Source organism: Brassica napus, chromosome A9 (assembly GCF_020379485.1).
Source record: "Brassica napus cultivar Da-Ae chromosome A9, Da-Ae, whole genome shotgun sequence".
NCBI lineage: Eukaryota > Viridiplantae > Streptophyta > Magnoliopsida > Brassicales > Brassicaceae > Brassica > Brassica napus.
This window is the reverse complement of record NC_063442.1, coordinates 35,527,355-35,549,865: the sequence shown is the minus strand read 5'-3', so window position 1 is coordinate 35,549,865 and position 22,511 is coordinate 35,527,355. Positions and strand designations below refer to the sequence as shown.

General features: G+C 35.2%; 3 protein-coding genes and 1 pseudogene across 3 annotated transcripts; 3 read left to right on the top strand and 1 right to left on the bottom strand.

Annotated features, from left to right (window-relative positions):
* Positions 1 to 401: 401 nt before the first annotated feature.
* On the bottom strand, positions 402 to 3,249 carry LOC106368082 (autophagy-related protein 18d). Its single transcript, XM_013807969.3, has 5 exons — positions 3,023 to 3,249; positions 1,791 to 2,527; positions 1,288 to 1,519; positions 852 to 975; positions 402 to 709 (listed from the first exon to the last, which is right to left on the bottom strand). The coding sequence occupies exons 2-5, from the start codon at positions 2,505 to 2,507 to the stop codon at positions 619 to 621; spliced, it is 1,164 nt and encodes a 387-aa protein (XP_013663423.2). The 5' UTR covers positions 2,508 to 2,527; positions 3,023 to 3,249; the 3' UTR covers positions 402 to 618.
* Positions 3,250 to 3,416: 167 nt separating this feature from the next.
* LOC106364925 lies at positions 3,417 to 5,333 on the top strand. The gene is made up of 3 exons (XM_048741187.1): positions 3,417 to 4,100; positions 4,480 to 4,752; positions 4,830 to 5,333. Exons 1-3 carry the CDS (start codon positions 3,531 to 3,533, stop codon positions 5,094 to 5,096), a joined length of 1,110 nt encoding a protein of 369 aa, XP_048597144.1. The 5' UTR covers positions 3,417 to 3,530; the 3' UTR covers positions 5,097 to 5,333.
* A 139-nt stretch (positions 5,334 to 5,472) lies between these two features.
* LOC106363536 lies at positions 5,473 to 12,591 on the top strand (annotated as a pseudogene).
* Positions 5,689 to 6,411, top strand: LOC106364943 (putative thioredoxin H10). The gene is made up of 4 exons (XM_013804420.3): positions 5,689 to 5,727; positions 5,840 to 5,992; positions 6,067 to 6,189; positions 6,277 to 6,411. The coding sequence occupies exons 1-4, from the start codon at positions 5,689 to 5,691 to the stop codon at positions 6,409 to 6,411; spliced, it is 450 nt and encodes a 149-aa protein (XP_013659874.2).
* Positions 12,592 to 22,511: the final 9,920 nt, after the last annotated feature.

Below are 22,511 nucleotides of genomic sequence, written 5' to 3'. Positions count from 1 at the left end.
TTGTATTCAAAGTATAATTATTGACCGAAAGAACTCGACAAATTTTTTTTACTTCAACTCTTAAATTTTACACAAGATATAAATATTTGTGTAATAAACATGGATTTTAAGAAAAAAGATTGATCAACAATTTTCGTTTTGTATGTTTTATTCTGATGACATTTTAATGATTCAAAGGAAATTGGAGCTATCTGTCTTATTATTATTAGATCTTATGTTTATATTTTAAACCAATTTTTTTAGTATTTTCATTTTAAAATTTTTCGAGTACTAGTTACATATAAACACAAAATTTTATTAAAAATGCTCTCATGGGCGACATCATTCCTTCCTTAACAATTTGTATCATCCGAGAAATATTGTGCTCACGGCAAGGACGTGGCTCAAAGGCATACAGGTGGTAAGACTAGAAAACTCAAAGGAGTTGATGTTCTTTATGATCCTGTAAGAGGGAAACTCACCAAGGAGTCCATGTATTGGTATGTACATTATCCCAATCAAGAATACAATTCCTTTAATCAAGTAGAAATGTAGAATCAATTCTTATGCAGTTTCACCAAATGTATATACAAAGCCAGTGGTTATGTACTTAGAACTTGAACCCGACACACGTTCTGGCTATTTTAGGGTCCCCGGCTTCAGAAAGCGGACGTATTCAAGCTGAGTCATCTCTCCTCCGTTCACTGGATCGAAGCTGCACCTGTAGAAACTGCAAGGCCGATAATTCAGACGTGAGTTTGTTGGTTACTTTATAGTAATTGATATAATGACTACGGAATTATTCAAACACATATGATTGATTGTGAATGATGATGCGAATGTATTAAGAGAGATTTAGAAAGGCTTGTTACCTTCCATCCATGCCGATAATAGCAATTGTGTTCTGAGCACCAAATGCTGCAAAGAATTGGGTGACTTCTGGTACATGGAACTGAGCAAATGACCACTCCGAGCTAAAATACCTTGGCAGAACTCCTGCAACATTGTATGAAGATGTTAAGTACAAGACATAAGCATGTGCTGATCCAGGCAATAACTTTCTTAGTAACACATGAATTTTCCAAGGCATCTAAGCAACACGGACTACACACTACTATTGAGTTCACTGATTTTTACGGATTCAAGCTACAAAAGATCCTTAGAAGTCCTTTTCTTAGCAATTTTACTGTTTTGACATTGTTTAGCGGCTTGCGCTTCCTCTGTATAAGCAATTCTTAACGGAAACAGGACATCATACTTCACGGTAACAATAATTATTTTTCAGATGTCTCCTAGATTTTCTCTCACCTCTCAGAAATGACAATGACGAACCAGGGTTGACACCACTGGCTGGAGTTACAAGAGCCTGCAGGGAATTTGAAGACGTCTCGTGTTCATTGGAGTGCGAGTCCTCTCCAGAAACCCTCACTCTAAGAGAGAAAATATGAACAGTTCCCTTGTCGCTTGATACTGCCAGCCACTGCACATTCGGTGAAAGAGCAATGCTATAGATATCTGCTCTGTCCGTTCCTCTTCGGACCTGTAACAATGCAGCATTAGATTTATAAAGCAGACTACTCAATCAGCAATGAGCATACACAAGTCACACAACTGCATATGCTGCGTATTGCATAAGATTCTATCAAACTAATTCTTTAATGTTAATAACTAGTACCAAAGTCTTTTCCATATGAATCATGACAGATAAGTATGTTTGCTCAACCATTGCCTAAGAAAATGTGACATACACAGCACATGGTGCAGTGATGATTCTTAAGAAAATCGAAAGCAGTAGTTCATAGTTACAATACCTCTTGCAGACGAGTTCCATCCATTGTGTTGAAAATTCTAATCAGAGTTCCCTTTGTACTGGCAGTTGCAAGAAGCAATCCATCCAGTGTCATGGTCATGCACGCGATATTGGCGTCATGAGCGTTAATGATCTGTACCATGTTAAGCCCAAAATGTTCAACACGGACCTCTCCTCGACGAACACCTGGACAAGCCAGCACAGATGTATTCATATGGTGAGAGAGGCAGCACAACCCTCTCGGATTCGCCAGGTTTTCAATCTGATGAAGAAGTCTCAGGTCCATAAAATTGTAGACATATATCTTGTGTTCAAGAACAACAACAATCCGATCCCTTCTTAACTTCACTGCACGAATCTCCGACCTGAACGAAAACTCACTGATGCAGCGGCTCTGATGATCATCCCAAATCAATACTTTGTTCGAAGGGTACTGAGAGTTAGGTCCACCGCCAACGAGCGCCAAGATATTACTCCGGAAAAGCATCTCCACGATTTTAAAACCCCCATCCTTGAGCTCTCGCCTGAAAGTTTCCTTGAAAGGCTCGCAGTTATATATCCGGAAACCATGGCTGGTCCCAGAAGAAAAACAGCTGTAATCCTGATTCCAAGAAACAGAAACCAACTCTGCTCCATCACTGTCACCAAAACCTGGCTCTGGAGACGTAAACCCTCGTGGTTGGAGGATCCCTTGCGAGTTGTAAACAGTTGAAGTCATTGTTCCTTAACAGTTGCAAGCTAAAATAAAAAAAAAAACAAAATAACAAAAAGTAAATATCAATCCCCACTTCAAGAGACTCTCTGTCCAATAAGATCGAACAAAGCAAATCAAAGACAATTGTTAGAGTTGATTGTCATAATCAAACCATAAAACGCTAACCACTTCACAATCCTAATCACTAATACACAGTGCCTTGTATAAACTTAAGAAGCTAATCAAACGCAAAGTGCAAACAGATGAACAAAGCTTTCTTCAATCAAAACAAGTCAATGTATCAGAAGACCACTTGCATAATCAATTTCCACCATGATCTAGAACATCGTCTACAAGAAAACACTATCTCAGTATCTATTCATCATACATTACGATCACATCAAGCAACAGTTCTTACTCCTAAAAGCCTAATAAGCCAGATTCCAATTTTAAATCTACCCGCAAACTAAGATTCCGATCAAACCAATAACGAAGAAACGATCGTCGATTCGAACATCGTGATGATTAAAAATCCTCACCGATTACAAACGAAACGATAGAGTCAAAGGATCAATGCTGCTGCTGCTGCTGCTGCTGGCTGATTCAACGATGAACAATCTCCTTCTCCCTCTCTCTATCTTCTTCGATGACTTCGCTACGGATAGGTTCCCTCTGTCTTACTACTTGTACACAATTTTTATCTTCGTCGAAAAGTTCCCGATATTTTTTTATTTTTATTATATTTTAAATAGGTTGGATATGTATGGGTTTAGTCAACTGTCGTCATAAATAATTAACTTTTATTCTAATACAGGCAAAGAATCTCTACTGTGATATTTATCTTAATGGGCTTATTCCCATACTACTCGGCTCGGCCCATATAATTATATTAATGGGCTCACTATTTAAGTCGGCCAGGCCCATATTGCTCTTTCAAATTCGATCAACATCGAAAGATCACCACTCTCGCAGCTCCGACGACGGCGAAAAGGAGGAGAAAGATCATACAGTTTTTTTTCCTTACGTTCGATTTAAACTCTATAGAAGATGGTGAAATCCTCTGATTTCAAAGCAGTTCACAGATTTATTCAGTTGCACTACACTCGAGTCGTAAACCCCGTCACAGTTAGCCGCTCAAAGCTCTTCGTTTCGTCGTCTCCGGCGGCTTTTCCGTCAAATGGGTTTACTCAGTTTCATCCTAAATCCAGTTTCCACAACTTTTCGTCGATACCCACTACGAAAAGCCTCAGCTTTTACCAGATTTGCGGACTAGCCTCGGCCAAGCCCGGCGTTAAAAACGTGAACTTTGCATCGGCGTTGAGGCTGTTTTCCACCTCTGGGTTTCGTAAAGTCGACGGGAGTTTCGCGAGAAAGGTTGTTGAGAAGCCGATGAAAGCTGTTAGTTCGAGTGTTGGTAGATACCGAGTGGCGTTAGGGTTGCACGTTGATGCGTTTTGGAAGAAGAATAGCCTTGTGGTGTTTGGAGCAGGAGGTGTGTTCGTTTGTATTTTCCTGTGGAGGATCATGTTTGGGATTGCTAGCACTTTCGTTGGTCTCTCTGAGGGTATGGCGAAGTATGGCTTCCTTGCTCTCTCCTCTGCCATTGTCGCTTTTGCTGTAAGTGGTTTTGGCTCTCTCTCTCTGTGCCCATCATCTCGTATAACTTTTGCATTTTCTAGAACTTTGAGAGATAACTTTGGATTGGTTCAGTGGTAGATAATTGTCCAGTGATAGAAAATGTGGAACTGTTCTTAGTTTTCAAACATATTGAGTACTGTTTTATAGTGTATAGATGTGAAATTGAGCAATTGAGATAGCTTTGAGGGTAACCAGGAGTAGATCTACAGGCACATTCTGATTCTGTTTGTAAAATTTTGAATCAGTCTTGCATTTGTTAATCCATTGCAATATCGTTACTTCTTTGGCTAACTCCTTTTCTTGTGTTGTTAAGTCATCAGTGCTCATACCACTATCTGTGGTTTTTTTCTGTTGGTAGGGTTTATACCTTCGAGCAAGGTTCACGATAAATCCTGATAAAGTGTATAGGATTGCCATGAGGAAGCTCAACACAGCGGCTAATATTCTTGAAGTTATGGGTGCTCCTCTGACAGGATCAGATTTACGTGCTTATGTGATGTCAGGTGGTGGCATTACATTAAAAAAGTTTAAGCCAACAATTAGGAGCAAGCGTTGCTTTCTTCTGTTCCCGGTTCAAGGTGCTGAGAGAAAGGGACTCGTTAGTGTTGAAGTCAAGAAGAAGAAAGGACAGGTTTGTTGGTTTTTATTACTTTCCCTCTGCATACGAGTTTTGGTGTATTACTGATGGTTATGTCTGTTTTTTTTCAGTATGACATGAAGCTACTGGCAGTGGATATACCAATGGCGTCTGGTCCTGATCAACGTTTGTTCCTTATCGGTGATGAAGAAGAGTACAGAGTTGGTGGTGGTTTGATATCTGAGTTGAGAGATCCTGTGGTGAAAGCAATGGCAGCAGCTAAGGAGTTTGATAATCTTGACAGAATTGAAGACGAAGAAGACGAGGAAAGAGAACTTCAAGAAGCTGAAAGGAAGCAACGCGAAGAAACCGAGAAGCTTGAAAAAGATAGCTCTTAGTCGCTTTGTTAAAATCTTCAGTGGATATAAACAGAATACTATGTTACTGCTTTTGGTTTGTGTCTTACGTAAACCGGTTTTTGGCTTGAGGGAAGAGAAAGTTTCTGTCTTTCCGGTTAGTTTCTATTTAAGCATAAAATAAAATGTTAAAAGTGACCAATGCAGAATCCAAAAGGTCAAGGCTGTATGAGACTATCACATCTATGTTGTCTATTTTACAAAATTAGCAATTGGTTATTATGGATCATCAAATCCATCTGCATTGTCAAGAAAATAGTTTTCCATTGAAGAACCACAAGAAAAAACGTTGCATTGTTTCTTATTGTGATTTGATTCCCTCCTTATCTGTATTCTTCTTGTGTTTGTATTCCCTACAAAAATTGTTACCTTCGATCTCTTGCCTTTAGGGTTATAAGCTGTTTTGAATTTCAAGAACACAAATCACCAAAAGCTGGAAAGATTTAGAGGTTAATCCTCTCCTAAGATCTCTTATTTTGTCATACCTAGATTTCGTTTATCCTTACGGTTGGTTTGATAAACTTTTGATTCAGGGAATGAGACGCAAATCTGGATTTGATTCTGTAAAGAGTTGATGGGAAATCGCTGTGCTAGAACTCCTTCTTGTAGAAAGGTATAATACATCTTGTAGATGTAATGTTTCATTAGCCATTAGCTTCAGAGATAAGATGAAGAATCTATGTTAAGAAAGAAGTAGTATAAAAACTGCATGTATGTGTTTACAGTTATGGTCACGTATATGCTGCTGCTGCAGCAACATCAACAACACCAACGGTCAAGCCAGAAGCAAACATGGTTCCAAAGGAATGGTCTATCCTGTAACCAGGATCGAAATATGGGAAGAAAAGGTCACAGAAGCTAAAAACAATGGCAAGATTGTAAGCTTTCTTCTTCAACACGTTTCCTCTTTTTCTACTATATTATAACTAACATAACCATTAAATCAAAACAGCTTGTGGTGAATTTCAACGCTTCATGGTGTGTACCTTGTAAAAAGTTAGAACCAATCTTCAGAGAACTTGCTTCTAGATACCCTTCAATGATATTTGTAACCATTGATGTTGAAGAGCTCGCTGTAAGTAAACTGAAAACTTCTGTTTTAGAAGATAAATTAATCTGTTGAGATGAATTTTTGAGATTTAGTTCTCTGAAATCAAAATAGGAGTTTAGTAATGAATGGAATGTGGAAGCTACACCAACAGTGGTGTTCCTTAAAGATGGGAGACAAATGGATAAACTCGTTGGTGCTGAAACATCAGAACTTCAGAAGAAAACAGCTGCAGCTGCAGATCTCTAACTCAGAAAACCATATTCTCTTAACAACAGAAACAGAGCAGAGTTAGGTTTTTTCCATTGTCTGTCAGAAATTTGTTCAGATAAACTTAACTGGCGGATGAAGTAAGTATAATGAAACTTCATCTACTCCTCTTTCTATAATTTTACCAAATGGTTACAGTATTGCCAACAAACAGTAAACAAGTTTCTTCTTGTATATTTTTGTTTAAATTATTTTAAAATTTTATGTATGTAGTTTATTATTTTACTAGTATTACAGCCCGGCTAGGCCCGGTCTAATTAACTTTTTTATAAATTATTTAAACATTGTCATAATTTTTAATCAGAAGAAACTTTCTACAAAAATATTATATGAACAATGGCACATAATATATTAGAAGTGTTGCAGTAAAATAAAGCAGTTGAAAAAGTACAACAATAATTCATATTATTATAAGATGGTACATGCTTGTAGGATTTTTCAAAAATAAATAAAATATAAAATATAGTTAAATACTTTACTTGATCCATTAACTTATTCAATGATTTCTTTCAGAATAACAAAAGCTTAATGTATCTTAATATATATTAATTTTGTTTTGGTGAATCAAATAAATTTACTATTATATTTTTTTACAGTTTAAAATGTGGATTTCATTGACATTTTATTTACTTTACCTAACATTTTTTTGAAAAGCACACATTCAAAACAAAATTAACCCACATTGCTTATTTGTAGTTTGTTGAATTTATAAGATTAAAATTTACAACTTTAGTTTGCTTTTTATAAAATTATAGTGAACTGTTATGTCTTGATGAAAAATTGCCATAGTCGACCTTGCAAAAATGTTATTGTCGAACTCAATTGCTGTTATGACTACTGAAAAATTATTGTTTTCAAGTTTCAGCAAAGGAAACATTAACCAATAAATCTAAATTTGGGAAGGAAAAATAGTAAAAAGTGGAAAACATGCAAACCTTATTCGTGAGGCCAAAGCTTGAGATTTGTTCCTTTAGTAAAGTGGAAGATCACTGCGTGAGTATAGTTTTATAAGCTTTGCTCGAGAATAATTTTGTTTATGATCCACCCCATCTCTCCAATCTGTGACCTTCATGATCTGTTTTAATTGATAAAGGAAGCTTCAAAGTTAGCTATACTGTAATGATCTAAAATCATCATCAGTCTCAATTTCTTCAGAAATGACCATACCAGTATCAATTTTTTCCTAATGTGATTTAAAACTCCACTGCCACAATCCACTTGATGCTTTGAAATTGGTTCAAAGACAACTTTATTCAACCCTTGCTATCTAAAACCTTGTCTTGATGAACTTTACAGTAAAAGTCCAGAAAATGAATAACAAAAGTTTTGAACTGGTGCATAAAAAAGGAAAGATGATTTAAAGAAATTGGTGGAAAACAAAACTGAAATTTTAGTAGAGAAAAAGAATATGTTGTTGTTGTTTTTTTGAAAACAGGTCAAAATTGTGGTCAACTGCTTTGAATGTAGACGAGATATATTTTGAGAAAAAATAGGATGTAGTTGTTTAAAATTAGAGATCGAAAATATTTTTCTTTTAATCAGTTGTTTTTTTGACTTTTTAAAGAATTTCCATATATCAAATTTTGATTTGTTAGGTGACTTTTGCTTTAGTATATAAGGGATTCTATTTTAAAACCTGAACAAACTGTCAAACATGGGAGAATGAATTTTCCATTGAAATTTATAGCTATTAAACATGCATAAAGAATATATATTTTTGCAGATTATATAATGTAAATTTATCGGAGGTTTCATAGTGACACATGCAAAACTGTTTGTTGTGGTCATGTGTCGTGGCTAGAGCATGTTCTTGAAAATTTCATACATATAAAATCAGACGTCAATCCAAATGTTACATGGAGAACTTTCTCGTGAAATAGCTGAAACCTTGCAAATAGTTTTATCTACCATGACTCCTCCTGCTTGAAGCCAAGGTGTAGATAGGTTCCTTTGGCGCAATGGAGCGGGTCATTTTGTACCTAAGTTCTCTACCAAGGCAACATGGCACTCCATCCGCAAGACAGCTCCAACAGTCCCATGGTACTCTATGGTCTGGTTTAAGGAGGAGATACCAAGATATTCTTTTGTTACATGGATGGCAATACTATCGAGACTACCTACAAAGGATTAGCTTCTTGGGGTCTTTCTGTTCCTTTGTAGTGTGTGCTTTGCTCGGCAGGACAAGAGTCTCATCAACACTTGTTCTTCCGGTGTTCATTCGTAGCAAGGGTCTGGGCCCACTTCTGTGGACAATCCATCCCTTCTGCGCCCTCATCATTCCTAGAGGTTGCTGGTATATTATCAAATCATCTTCTTCTTCGGTTCTATCAGGTGTTATCAAGCTGTTGCTGCAGTGCATCGTCTACTGCATATGGCGTGAGAGAAACATGTGCATTTTCCAGCAAACGTCTACTTTCGAAGCCAGGATTTATTCACGTGTTGATCGCCTGATGCGTGATCGCCTCGTCTCCATTCCCCCATCTTCCCCGTCGTCGCCGTCTCCTATGCTCGTCTACTTCCGCCCGCCCCCTCCTGATCCGTAACGTTTTTTTTCACCTTGTAAATGCTTGCTCTGTTATTTCTTCTTGTTGTAATAAGTGGTTTTCCACAATTATGTAAGAGAAAAGACTGGTATAAATCTTAACATTTACATAAAAAAACAAAATTCTCGTGAAATTGTTTCCGAAGAACATCGATCACAGATAGAGTTTATAATTATTTATAATAAAAAATAAAGACTATATAATGATGTACCCAATGTCAGAAGCGTGCTTACATTGTATTGAAAAAGCATCCGGCTCAGGCTCCCGATTAATATGCTATTTATAGGGTCTCAAAATTAAAAATAATTTTTAATCTAGTGGTTTAGACTTTTTTTTTTAAATCTTTCCACATAGTAGATTAGCTCACTTTCTGAATTTATGTACTTTTTTTTACAGTGTTTGACCTGTGTATTTAGTGAAGCTGATATGTCGTATTGCAAAATTGTTTTCATTACAGTTGGAACTAAGTTTATTTTTAAAATTTACCTAGACCCCTAAAATCCTTCGCAAGGCATTTCCCAATGTTAAGAAAAACATATATAAAAGTTAGAGAGGTTTAATGTATTATTCAAACTCACTGAGCAATGTGGTCAATAACAATATGACATACGTTGCCAAATTACTAGGATGCACGTCGAATAACCAAGTGATTCATGCTGTTTCTCATAAAGAAACATGCAAACTATTTTAAATTGAAAGAAAAAAACAAACAAAGGAATCTAGAGCTAATAAAGAGTTGTTTCTTGGCCATCTTCAAATCCAAATCGTTAAAAGACTTATGAACTGGACCTCAACTTTTGTCTCGGATCATAATATTTACAACATTCTTATAGTAGTTTTCATGTCCCTGATCTGATTCATATAGTAATATCTCTCCTCCTTGCTTGCTTGAAAGATCATCAATGAAAAAGGTTTATACCCTGAAGAAGAAAAAAAAAGATCATTTCAAACCATGATGGTGAAAAAGAAACAGAGTAGATCCACCGAGAAGAAAACTCTTGAACCCAAGCTTCTCCCCATTTTCCATTCTAAGGTGACTTATATTTATCTTCTTTCTCTCTTCTTCCTATTACCCGTTGTTCTCCGGTTCTGAATTTGAGCTCTGTTGTGTTATTTGTAGTTGGCAAGTGGTAAAGACATGAAGCATATGATCAGAGGCATGAGTAGTATACCCGTGCCCGGACTGTCTTCTCAGTCTAGAGTCGTGAGATGTCCCAAGTGCCACAAGTTTCTCCAAGAACCTGTAGATGTGACTATTTACAAATGCAGTGGATGCGACTCCATTCTCCAAGGTACAATAATAGCCTTCTTTTAGCTCCCCCTTAACCCCTACTCTTCCTTGTCCTTAGTGTCCTCTCTTTCTTGTCTTCTTTCTTTGGATGCAGCAAAAAGTTGGGAAATGGAATCTGAAGAAGGTGGTGGTAGTAAAACTCCAATGAGAAGTAGTTACCGAAAGTACAGTTCGAGGGCATCATCATCACCTTTGTTTGAAAGAGGTTATCATTCAAAAACTGCTTATATCCGCAGAGAATGGATGACAAGTGCTACTCCTTCCCCTTCTTCTTATGGCTACACTAGTAGTCCCTTTCACGGGTCTCAACGAGAAGGCTGGTTTCAAGAATCTTCTGCTGCTGCTTCACCTGTTCGTTTCCAAGGTGAGACATCTGATCAAAAGTAGTATCACTGGTCTTCTCAGCAGTCTCGGATGCATGATTCTCAGTTATCTATTACAAAGAAGGAAGATACTACTCTCCTTGATTTACTTAGATTTGTGGATTCCCGCACAAGTTTTGCTGAGGATTCAGCTTCAGATAGTCATCATCTCTCGAGTTCAGACAAGGGCTCTGGAGATAGAGTCTGCAATGTTAGCACCGATGCTGTTAAGTGGGAAACGTTTGAGGAGGATATGGGGATTAAAGAAGAGATAAGAAGCATATCAAGCAAATTTATAGATTTGACGTTTCAGCCTCAGTGGAACCACAAGTTAAGGGCTCAAGCATCTCTTCTTGGAGATGGAGAGATTCTAGTAGAAAGAATGAGTGATTCAACTGAGACAGATGCAGATAGACTGGTGGAACCTCTAAACAATAAGGAACACGTCTGTGAAACAAACCTAATGTCTGAGAACACTCAGGAGTTTGACTTAGGTGAGCTTAAACGGCAAGACATCATGGGAGAGAAACGTGGGTTGCTTTTGGAGAAATCTCCGTATACTGGAGATTCTATCTGTGACAGCAAATTTTATGATTTGAAACTGGAGGCGTTTCAGCCTTTGGCTGAACCACAAGGAAGATATGGAGTCTCAAAACGAGAGTTGCTATGAAGGAGTTTATGGAAGGGAAGATAGAGCAGGATTGCACTTGGAGGAATATGAAACCAACTATGAGAACTACTACAGCAACCCATTTGAATGGACGACTCCAACATTTCATGTGCCTGAGTATGAGCCAGAAGAGGGAGGTCAAGCAAGATCAGAATCCAGTTCCTTCAGTGACCATGAGGAGGAGCCTTGGCTAGTTGATTATAACAAAACCAAAGAGCTACAAGTTGTTGGTGTGGTGGTGGAAGATGGACCATCATTGCACTTTGACAAGTGCGGATATGAATCAACCACACTGGAAGAGACATTAGAAAGCACTCCAAAGTTTTATCTGCATGAGCCTGAGCTGCTTGAACCAGACAATGAAGCCGATGGAAGTTCGGAATCCAGTTCTACGGGTTCCTTCAATAGCCACGAAAGTTCAAAGCTGAGAGCAGTGTTCCACCAGGAAGAGGAGGAGCCCCAGGTGATGAGCGATAGCAGAACCGAAATGATATTAGGGGCACTGCTTGAACCAAACGACCATGTAATTCCAAAAGAAAGAGAGATGGATCATGAGGAGGAGGATGATGATCCTTGGCTGGTGGATGATTGTGAAACCAAAGCGCTTAAGGTACATGTAATGGCGGAAGATGGAGCATCTCTGCACTTGGAGAAGTTTGAAAATGAAAAAATGTTACTGGACCAGAGAGTTGAACCAAAGGAAGATATATTCAGGCTCAGTCTTGATGACACAGTTGAGGAAGAGTGGGTCACGTTTGATTTGGAGACGTCTCAAGAAGATAAGGAAGTGAACCTAAGGCAGACATTTAAACAAGGTGACACTGAAGAAAATACACCAACACCAGCATCAGCATCAGGTTTAGTGTTATCTGAAGAGGAGATACTGAGAGACCATTTAGAGCATTTCCAGAAAGAGAATGAGAAGTCAAGACGAACCTCTGAGGTTGTGGGTCTGCGTCATGCGTTATATCAAACCCAAACTTCACCTCTTAGTACACTACCAATTGATACTCCCATTGGTTCCCCACGGCATATCCTGATGCGTTCACACATGGTTTCACCACTGCGTTCTCTCACCAACTCATCTGGATCACTCTCTGATGTATTGTCCTTGCCAAAGAAAACTTGAAGACAATATTAAAAACAGATAAGCATTTCTTTCCACCAAGCTTGCTCAGTTTGTCTTTCCCTCTTTACTTTCAAGACTTTTACCTCCAACTTTTCTTACTTAACCAATCAAATGGATGTATCCATAAAGAACAACATGTTCAAATAAGATGTGATTCCCACTTACTCAATGTGCCTGTGCAAATGTGCCTTGAGCACATGCCTAGAGACGGGCAGAGCATTGATCACAAGTCTCATCTATACTTCAAAGTGATGGGTCAGTCAAAGATCAAAGCTTTCGTCTTTCCATTAAAACGATCCAAATTGTTTCCTACTAACTTCTAAACAAGTTACGCCTATAGACTCAAACTATAGAGATGAGCTGAGAAAAGATCTTAGTTCAGGAGATTAAGCTAAATCGAAAAGTTTGGAAATTTCGTCCTTGGACGATCCAGACGGTGGTTGTCGCAGCGGCGAAGCCCCAGCCGGCGGCGACTGTAATTAATTAGTTTGATGATTCCTTTTTCTCTCAAAAGACGAACCTTGTTTATAGACAACATGCCATACTTGACCTATATAAGCGAACAACGTGCTGTTTTTTTTTTTTTTGAATTAATGTTAAATTTATTCAAGAAAAAATCGGATTTACAAAGAATGCAACAGAGGTTGAGAGTTTTTATAAGAATTAAGACAGAAAAAATAACTCAAAGTTTATCTGACTGAAAACCATGTTTCCATGGCTGTAGTATACTTGCACACCCCTAGGAGACGCAAACTGGATATACGGTTTCTAACTGCTTTATCCACTCCTTTGATCAAAGTTGCAGGGCTATGAGAGCTTTCTCCATGTCGTCTGCCATTCCTCTCCTTCCAGATAGCAGACAGAGTCGACTGGAAAACATATCTGATCAGGAACAGACGGGTCGAGTTGCTAGTCTGGTCTGTTAGAAGCCGGACTACCTCTTCCCATTCATTTGTATAACGCAGGGACAGTAGTTTAAATGTAAGGTTTTTCCAGACTTCTTCAGAGAACTTGCATTTGTAGAACAGATGGTTACGAGTCTCTAGCGGTTCCGGGCATAGGCAGCAGGCCGTACTCGCCGTCGTATTCCAACTTAATATCCTATCTCCTGTGGGGAGCCTGTTCTGAACCGCAATCCAAGCCATAAAAGAGAATCGAGGAGTATTGTAAGGGAACCAGATACCTTTGCTCCAGTTGACCTTCGCTTGCTCAGCACGGATAAGATTCCCTGTCGCTTTGGAACTGAAGTGTGTTGTGTAGTTGTTATCCCCTGTTTTCCACAAGTGTACATCCTCATTCTGATTCAGGCCTTGCAGTCTTAGAGCTGTGACCTTCTCTTCTGTGACGTTGAATATTTCTTCTCGATGTCTTCTTCTGCGGTGATGACGCAGGGCCTTCTCCACTGTATCAGTAAGCTTGACGCCTAAATTAATCATACCTCTGCCATTTGTTAGATCAATAAGTCTGCCCAGGGGGGACCATCGATCAAACCAAAAAGATGTCGATAAACCATTGTTGACTTCCACTTTTAAGAACCCCATCGCCAGTGCTCTATATTTCAATATTTTCTTCCACATCCATGATCCCAGAGAGCTACTGTCCTTAACCGACCAGAAAGAATTCTTTCTAATCAAATATCTGTTTATCCATCTAACCCATAGCGACGTCTTAGATGACATGATCCTCCAAACCAGCTTCAAGCATGAAACATCATTTGCTTCTTTGATTGATCGCAGGCCCAGCCCTCCCTCATCCTTAGGCTTGCAACAATCCTTCCACGAGACCTTTGCTTTTTTTGTGCTTAACTCTGGACCAGACCATAAGAACGCAGCACACAAACTGTCTATCTCCTGAATACATTTCTTAGGTAGTCTAAATGCAGAGATCCAGAAGTTAGTTAGACTGTGAATTACTGAAGCTATTAACTGGAGTCTCCCTGCGAAGGAGAGAAATCTCGCTGTCCAAGAACTTATTCTTGATCTGATTTTCTCTATGAGTGGGGCATAGTCTTGAGCAGTCATTTGTTTTGTCAACAATGGCAACCCAAGATAGCGCACCGGAAGATCACCATTGGAGAAGGTGTACTGGCTGAGCATGTCTAGTTTTTCTGTATCATTTAAACCGGCTAGATAGAGAGTAGATTTTTCCATGCTAATATGCAGGCCCGAAGCCTCTGCAAAGCCTTTGAAAACATCAAGAATGCCGTCAACGGAGCTTCTCCGACCATCTGAGAAAATAAGCAAATCATCCGCGAAGCTTAAGTGTGTGAGCTGTAGGTCCTGGCAGTATGGATGGTATCCAAACTTCCGCTGAACCGCTGCTCGGTCAAGCATTTTTGAAAGTACCTCCATACATATGACGAATAAATAAGGGGACAGAGCACACCCTTGACGAAGCCCCCTTTTACTGTTGAAATACCCCGCTAGTTTGCCATTTATTTGGACCGAAAAAGAGGCAAGCGAAATGCATTTCTCAATCCAGACAATGTAACCGCTAGGAAACCCAAGGGCAGTAAGAGCAGAGAGTAAGAAAGGCCATTGGACAGTGTCGAAAGCTTTTGATATGTCAATCTTAAGAGCACATCTTGCTGAGACCGAGTCCTTGTGATAGCTTTTGACCAATTCAGAAGCCAATAGAACATTTTCCATTAACAGTCTGTCCTTGACGAAAGCAGACTGGTTGGGAGATATGAATTTTGGGAGAATGATCTTCAGACGGTTGGCAAGGATCTTTGATATGACTTTATATATGACGTTGCAGCAAGATATAGGACGAAAGTCTTTCATAGTTCTTGAGTCTTCTTTCTTTGGGATCAAAGCCAGTATTGTAGAATTTATCCCCTTTGGCAAGAATCCAGTCTTGAAAAAGGATTGTACTGCAATCACAAAGTCCTCCCCAACAATGTCCCACGCAGCTTTGAAGAATTCACTTGTATAACCATCTCGACCTGGAGATTTGTTGTTTGCCATTGCAAATAACACATGTTTGATCTCAGTGGTGGAGACATCATGTAGCAGTAGAACAACGTGCTGTTTTAATAACGTAATTAATTATTTATATTGGCTTAGTAGTTCTTTTCCTTTGTCTCTTTGCAAATGGATTCTCATACAGAAAAAAAGTAAAACAATCTCATATTGCAACGTCATGAGTTCCAACCTCTTAACAATCTGCGTAAAACATTAAGCAAAAGAATAGAACATTCAGTTGATCAAAAGAAGAAAAGAAATTAGAACATTCAAGCAAATATCATATATGATCGTCGTACATAATTAACGTAATTATATCATTCTTCTTCACGGGTGCAGGAAGTGGTCAACTACTACTCATTTAGTCATTTGTAGGGTTTGAAACAAACCAAACAAAAATCAAATCCAAAACCCACGGCGTGTACTGCTTCTGTACAAGAGTAATCCCACCTTTTAAAAGTACAATATAATGTACTCTATTAAAACAGGAACATGATCGGTTGATAAAGGTTATGTCCAAACAATTTGTATATATGTAACTATTTTGAATCGTAAAAGTATATTTATAACTATAACTACTTTTGTCTTAGTGGACTACCAAAAATAAAGGCAACAAGTATAATCCCAACTCCCTTTTAATAACCGTTTGATATTATCAACGAATCATTTTTTGTGATCTTCCCACATGAATTTTTAATCATCTGTGTTTTTACCTTCAACCATATATTACACGTGTCCACTATTATGTTCACCATTGTGTTTTTGGTAATGGGGTTCAAGTAGATTTAATAAAAATAAATATTCATATAAAATCATTTACTTTAACCGATTTTAAATAGATTATTCGGTTAAAAAATATTTATTAAATGTGATTTTATTTAAAGTTAGTAAAGACCATATTAACCAAATGCCATACATTTAACAGAATATGTTAAAAATATTTTGGTTCGGGTTAGTTTTGATATTGGTTTTCGGATATAACATTTTAAAAATGTTCAAGTATATACACAAGGTCTAATAGAGTATGAGACTGTGATTTTCAGGTCGATTCCGAGTCAGAGTTTTTGGGTACGAATATTCTTGACTAATTATATTAAGAATTATTAAGAAAATATAATATGTTGCAAACTTTAGGAATAAAGTCTAAAAATAATTTCTGAAATGCATATAGCACAAGTGTATATTTATGCAACTTGACATATTTAACATAGTTATCAAAATTATATTAAATAAATTAATATTAAACACAAATATTATTACAAAAAATAACAAAAATATAAAAACTTAAATTTCCCAAAAAAACTAAAACAAAAAATATAGTTAATGCTTAATTTACTAGTCTAGTTTACCTTTGATTACAAGTCTAGGTTTGGGAGTATCTTCAACTTCCCTTGGTTGCAATATTTTCCCTCTCTTGAAAATTCATTGACCTTTATTTAATGAGATGAGAGGGAGTTGCATAACCAGCATTCGTTATCACATCCTTACATGCTAACATGCATGATGTTAAAAATTATCAAGAACCACACTCATATAATATTTATGTATGAACCTACTTGTTAAAAGTTCATAACTGCAGTACTCACACGTCACACGTACTATATATGTATGAACGTACTTGTTAAAAGTTCAGAACTGCACTCACACATGTATATGAACGTAGTTGTTTTTTAGATAAATATGAACCTAATTATTATTTTTGAACAAATATATGAATCTAGTTGTTAAAAGTTTAATCAACCCTATTAGTTATTACTTATTACATGAGCTCAAGGCATGGGTTTATGGTCACGTTGGGTTTTTACGTGGTTCAAAAGACTATCCTCGGTTGTTTTAGGTCACCATGAGCTGAGTTGTATCTTTTAAAAAACTTTCCTAAGCTTTTGGACGGAAAGTGCAATTCCGTAGTTTCCTTTGCGTTTCATATATAACTAGGGGTGTCATTTGATCCAAAAAAAAAACTAAGGGTGTCCAATCTGGATATCGGTTCGGTTTTTTGGTATTTAAAAAAATATAACATATTAAAACCATATCTACTTTAGTTTAATTTGATTTATATAATGTATTCGATTTACTCAGTTTTATACCAAAAACCATAAATATATTTATCTTTTATAATATTGGGGAAATTACATGTTTACCACTTTCATGGTACCACTTTTCATTTTTACCACCACTAATAAGACATTTTCAAAAATACTTTTTTTATTAAGTGGCAAAAGATTCTTATGCTCTTGTTATTTATATATATAATAAATTATTATTTAAATAAAAAAAATAAAAAAATAAAAAAAAAGAAAAAAAATGTAATTTTTTTATGTTTTCGAATTATACTTTTTCAAATTCGAACTTTTTTATAAAATTTTTTTTTTGAATTTTTTTTCTGAATTTTTTTTGTTCGAATTTTTGTTTTATTTTTTTTTCAAATTTCTTTTTGAAAAACGAAAAATTATGTTTGAAACTATTTTTCAAAAAAAATTATATATTTTTAAAATATTTATTTATATATTTATTAGAATCATAAATTTCACATTCTAAAAACTCTACCCCACCCCTCAACTCTAAACCCTAAGTCTAGATTAGTTAACCCTAAGGGTACAATTGTATTTTACCCTTCACTTTTAATGAAGGTAAAAATGGTTAGTGTAAACATGAAAAGTGGTACTATGAATGTGATATTTGTGGCAATTTCCCTATAATATTTTATGAATTTTTCTTTATATGATTAGATATCATCTTTAATATAACATAAAAATATTTTGGTTTTTAAATAGACTATTTTATTTTTTATTCTACTATTTAAAATAATTAGTAAACATATTAAATTTATAATAATAATTTTTATAGAATAAAAATAAGAACAAATTAGTAATTCATAATATTATTAAATAACTGAATATTAGCACACATATTTGTCAACAAAAAAAAGTAAAATTTACGTTTAGTTTAATTTGATAAAAAAAAATTTACCTTAAAATAAAATATTAAATTGCTAAAATCAACATTTTAAGTATAAAGATCATATCAGTAAAATAAATTATGTATATTTTATTAATTATATTATATAATTACATATAATTATACCACTAGATTTTAACTGATTGGTTTATTCGGTTTGATCAATTTATATACGAAATCATATCCCGTACGTGGTTTCTTGAAAATAATATCCATTCGGTATTACTAAATCCAAACCACTTTCTTTATTTTGGTTCGGTTTGGTTCTAATTAGTTCGGTTTTACCGGATTGAACACCCCTAAATTATAACTTTCTAATATTAATTTTGTGCGACAAATTCACTGAATTTTTTACATGTTTTGAAAAAATGAAACGCATCTTGAAATGATTGATATATATATATATATATATATATATATAAATTCGAGTTGGAAAATTCTCAGTCGTTCGAAATGTTGCCATGTCATTTTCTAGAAGAGAACACATTTATTGAAATGATTTTTCAAACTAAAAACAATTAAACAACATATAATATATATTCGATTTTAGGGTTTGGAAGAAAAAATCGAATCTATGGAGATTGTGACTATATTTTAGGGACAGCACGAGAGTCATGGAAGAAGCTTCCGTTTCTTTACCAGAACGTTGTGACTTCAGCTTTGTGGATTATTCTTATAACAATTAATCAAAAATTTATATCTTCCTTTTTGTATTTTTCCATGTAAATTCTTTTATAAATCTTTTTATCAGTATGTTAACAAACAAAAAATATTCTCTTTCCAATGAGAACTTTCTCATTGTAGACATGATATATGAAGCTTCCTCCATTTTTCCTTTGTGTATTTTTCCCTTTTGATCGCACCACATTAATTTGGTAAAAAGACAAATGTTTTGGGTTGTTTGTACAATTATTGGCCTCAGCATACGATACCCACTCACCACTTTTTGTCATAATTCTATCAACACATCTCAATCAACTGTACATATTTGATCCACGCTCACTGACCGTTCCAATCATATGAAATTGTTGAGCCGTATAGAATGGCTAAACAAAGTTAATCTTAATCACTCTAATCGATTAAATTTATAACTCAATGTTTGTTAATCACATAACAGTTACCACACTAATAAGCAACTTCAACAATTTCAACCCCTCCTCAATTTAAACTATTCATAAAATATATCAGCTTTTTGTGTGGTCAATTAATTTGAAGATTAATATCATCAGAACCCTAAATCTTACAGTACGTGTGTAATATAAATTACTTATGCCATAAATTTCTTGAAACTAGTACAACCTCCAACATGCTAATTAGCTAGGGGTGTTGTCTTGTAGTGATTGATCAGTCACCATATATAGCTTATCCACAGACAATAGCCCCCACCCTCCACCCCTTATTAAATTATCTTTCGAGTACATATACATTATAGTATTATAAATAGACATACTAGTTGTCTACACAACTTGATGATACTACTATATTTCATTAATTATACGCTGATCCATTTGAAAATTTAAACCATATACTATATGTCTATACATATGTACATTTCAAAATATATAATTTAAGATGCGATCCTATAATAATAAAAGTGCAATATGTTGACCGTTATATTGAACCTACTCAACAAAACTGTTAGAAAACGTGATGGTACTTAACTTGAAGTTTATCGTGGCTAAAAAGCGTTTATTAGTTAAAACTTAAAACTCTATGCATGTGTCAAGTGATTTGACATAATGTTTTTAAGAGTATAAACATCCATGGATGTTGCTCAAAAAACAACATACATGGATTAAAGGGAGCTGCGAAGATATTAAAAAGATCTGATAAATGTGAGAATATATATTAGGGGTCTTTAGAAATGAGTATGTTCTCTTAAAACAGTTAGAAACTTTGCTGCAATAAAGAAAAGTGGGCATAACTGTATGAGTAGAATTACAATAGAAATAGTTTTTGTTAAGATTAGTTAACTTGTTTGCAATGGTAGGCAAGAGTTTGCTCGATGGAACATGTTTTGTTCTTAGTCTTAGGTGTGAGCATAGGTTAGGAACTAGGCAATATAATAGCAGTAATGATTAGGGATTAATATCAACAATATAAATTATATAACTGTGGGTTTATCTAATAATATATATATATATATATATATATATAAAAATCATAAGTTTTGTTTTAAATGAGAATTGGTTTAACAAATTCTGCTTTATTTGCTTTGAAATAAAAAAAAGAGTAACAATAGAATTTTTTCCGAAACAAATTATAATAATATTTGCGTTAAACTGTAACACAAAAAAGGAAATAAATTATGCAAATTAGAAATGTGGTCACTGGTTTTGCCGGTTTTCAATTAGTTTTAGCGCTAGATCACATCTGAGTTTTAACTTAAATCGGACTCGGCTATATTGGTGATTCATAGTAAGACCAGTCAGACCAGTCCATATTGACGATTCACAGTCAGATCAGTCGGTCCGGTCCAGTTTTCAAAACAAGAATAAAATATAGTATAATGTCAAGCTAAACTATAATATATGTGATCACAAGTATGTAACTTAAACATTTTACTATCTTGTTCCGCGCAGGACCCATATCGCCAGCTAGTATAAATTATATAACTAGGGTTATCTATTTCAACTAGTGGCGAGTTCATTTATCTTGAAAAGGAAAGAAAAAAGAGGTGGGTTCAATGTTCTTTAACAGTAACTAATTATCTTCTTTTTTTTGAACAAAACAGTAACTAATTATCTATCTACCGAAAATATATGTCCAATGCATTCGATGCAATAGACAAAAAAATACATATCTTTTTAAGTGTATCATACTGTATCATAGGAAATAAATAATGCAAATGGAATGTACTTTTTCTAAAGTAGACATATATAGGCCGCCTTCCAAAACAAAAGATAGGTCACCACTGGGGAGCTTTTCAATCGATGTAATTATAATACCGATTTGTTAATGGATGATACTAACAAGTAACAATAAAAAAATTCTAAGAAGACAGCTAATGTTCAGATTACATTAAGCACAAGTATACTTTTAATCATTTTTATTGTTTATTTCCTTGTTAACACATATTCTCCCATTGACTTTTCCTCGCATCATCCGCTTGAAAAACAGTATTGTAACACTATAAATTAATTCCGATGGGCGACCAAATCAATAGTTATCAAATAGTTTATTGGATCTCTTCTATTGGTCGACCTAGCTCTGAGACTATTCTCACTATATTAAAGATGCGTTGTGAGCAAAGACTCTTAAATTAGAAAAATGCCGTCCTAATAATTTTGACCACATAACTAAAATATGTATTAATGAATTTGCCAATTGTTTTATATCTCATTACATACAAACTTCGACTAGAGACCAACTTTTTCAATTAATGAAAAAGTTGTGACTCAACAACCACACTTTAGAGCATTGATAATGCATCTCATTTATGAATCTGCCTTCAAATCTGAACAGAAGTTATTGGCTTCTGAAGGTGTACTATATGGTAGCTAACCCCGAAATAACTTAAAACTAAAATTATTTCCTAATTGTAGTCGTTAGTCAGTAGTTACTATTTTATTTAGTTTGAGCTGTAAAATTGCTTGGTCAGTGATCATATGTTTGCAGTTTAATTAGTCTACTAAAAGTATCTCCAAACCCTATTCTATTTTCTATTTTAAATATCATTGTGGGATAAAATATATTACAATTTTACTCCATTTTTAACTCCAAAATAGAGTAATGGTTAGAGCATCTCCAATGTATAATTCCATTTTTTCTTTCAAAATTGAGTAAAAGTGAAAATTGAGTAAAATTGCTTCAATTCTACTCTATTTTCCACTCCATAATAGAGCGATGAACAAACAAAAAATAGATTATTCCATTTATGGAGTAAATTTCATTATGGAGTTGGGTTGGAGCATTCATTACTCCATATTCACTTTTACTCTATTTTAGAGAAAAAAAATGGAGTAGAGATGAAGATGCCCTTAGTATTACTCCATTTATGGAGTAATCTTATTCATTATTTCATTTTGAAGTTGAATTTTTTTATTTATACGATAGTCCTTTAAATTTTGAATGTTTTTATTTCATATTTAAATTTAAAAACAATATAATAACATGAAAAGAAATATGATTTCTATAAAAGATTATTTAATAATTTTACA

Bases quoted from the DNA above. Each gene is read 5' to 3' on its own strand.
- LOC106368082 (XM_013807969.3), bottom strand. From the start codon at position 2,507: ATGACTTCAACTGTTTACAACTCGCAAGGGATCCTCCAACCACGAGGG. The intron at 1,520-1,790 runs GTATTGTAACTA...GCATTGTTACAG, and splicing joins ATGGAACTCGTCTGCAAGAG to GTCCGAAGAGGAACGGACAG. The intron at 710-851 runs GTAACAAGCCTT...TCGGCCTTGCAG, and splicing joins ATTATCGGCATGGATGGAAG to TTTCTACAGGTGCAGCTTCG.
- LOC106364925 (XM_048741187.1), top strand. From the start codon at position 3,531: ATGGTGAAATCCTCTGATTTCAAAGCAGTTCACAGATTTATTCAGTTG. The intron at 4,101-4,479 runs GTAAGTGGTTTT...TTCTGTTGGTAG, and splicing joins CTGCCATTGTCGCTTTTGCT to GGTTTATACCTTCGAGCAAG. The intron at 4,753-4,829 runs GTTTGTTGGTTT...GTTTTTTTTCAG, and splicing joins TCAAGAAGAAGAAAGGACAG to TATGACATGAAGCTACTGGC.
- LOC106364943 (XM_013804420.3), top strand. From the start codon at position 5,689: ATGGGAAATCGCTGTGCTAGAACTCCTTCTTGTAGAAAG. The intron at 5,993-6,066 runs GTAAGCTTTCTT...AAATCAAAACAG, and splicing joins CTAAAAACAATGGCAAGATT to CTTGTGGTGAATTTCAACGC. The intron at 6,190-6,276 runs GTAAGTAAACTG...AAATCAAAATAG, and splicing joins TTGATGTTGAAGAGCTCGCT to GAGTTTAGTAATGAATGGAA.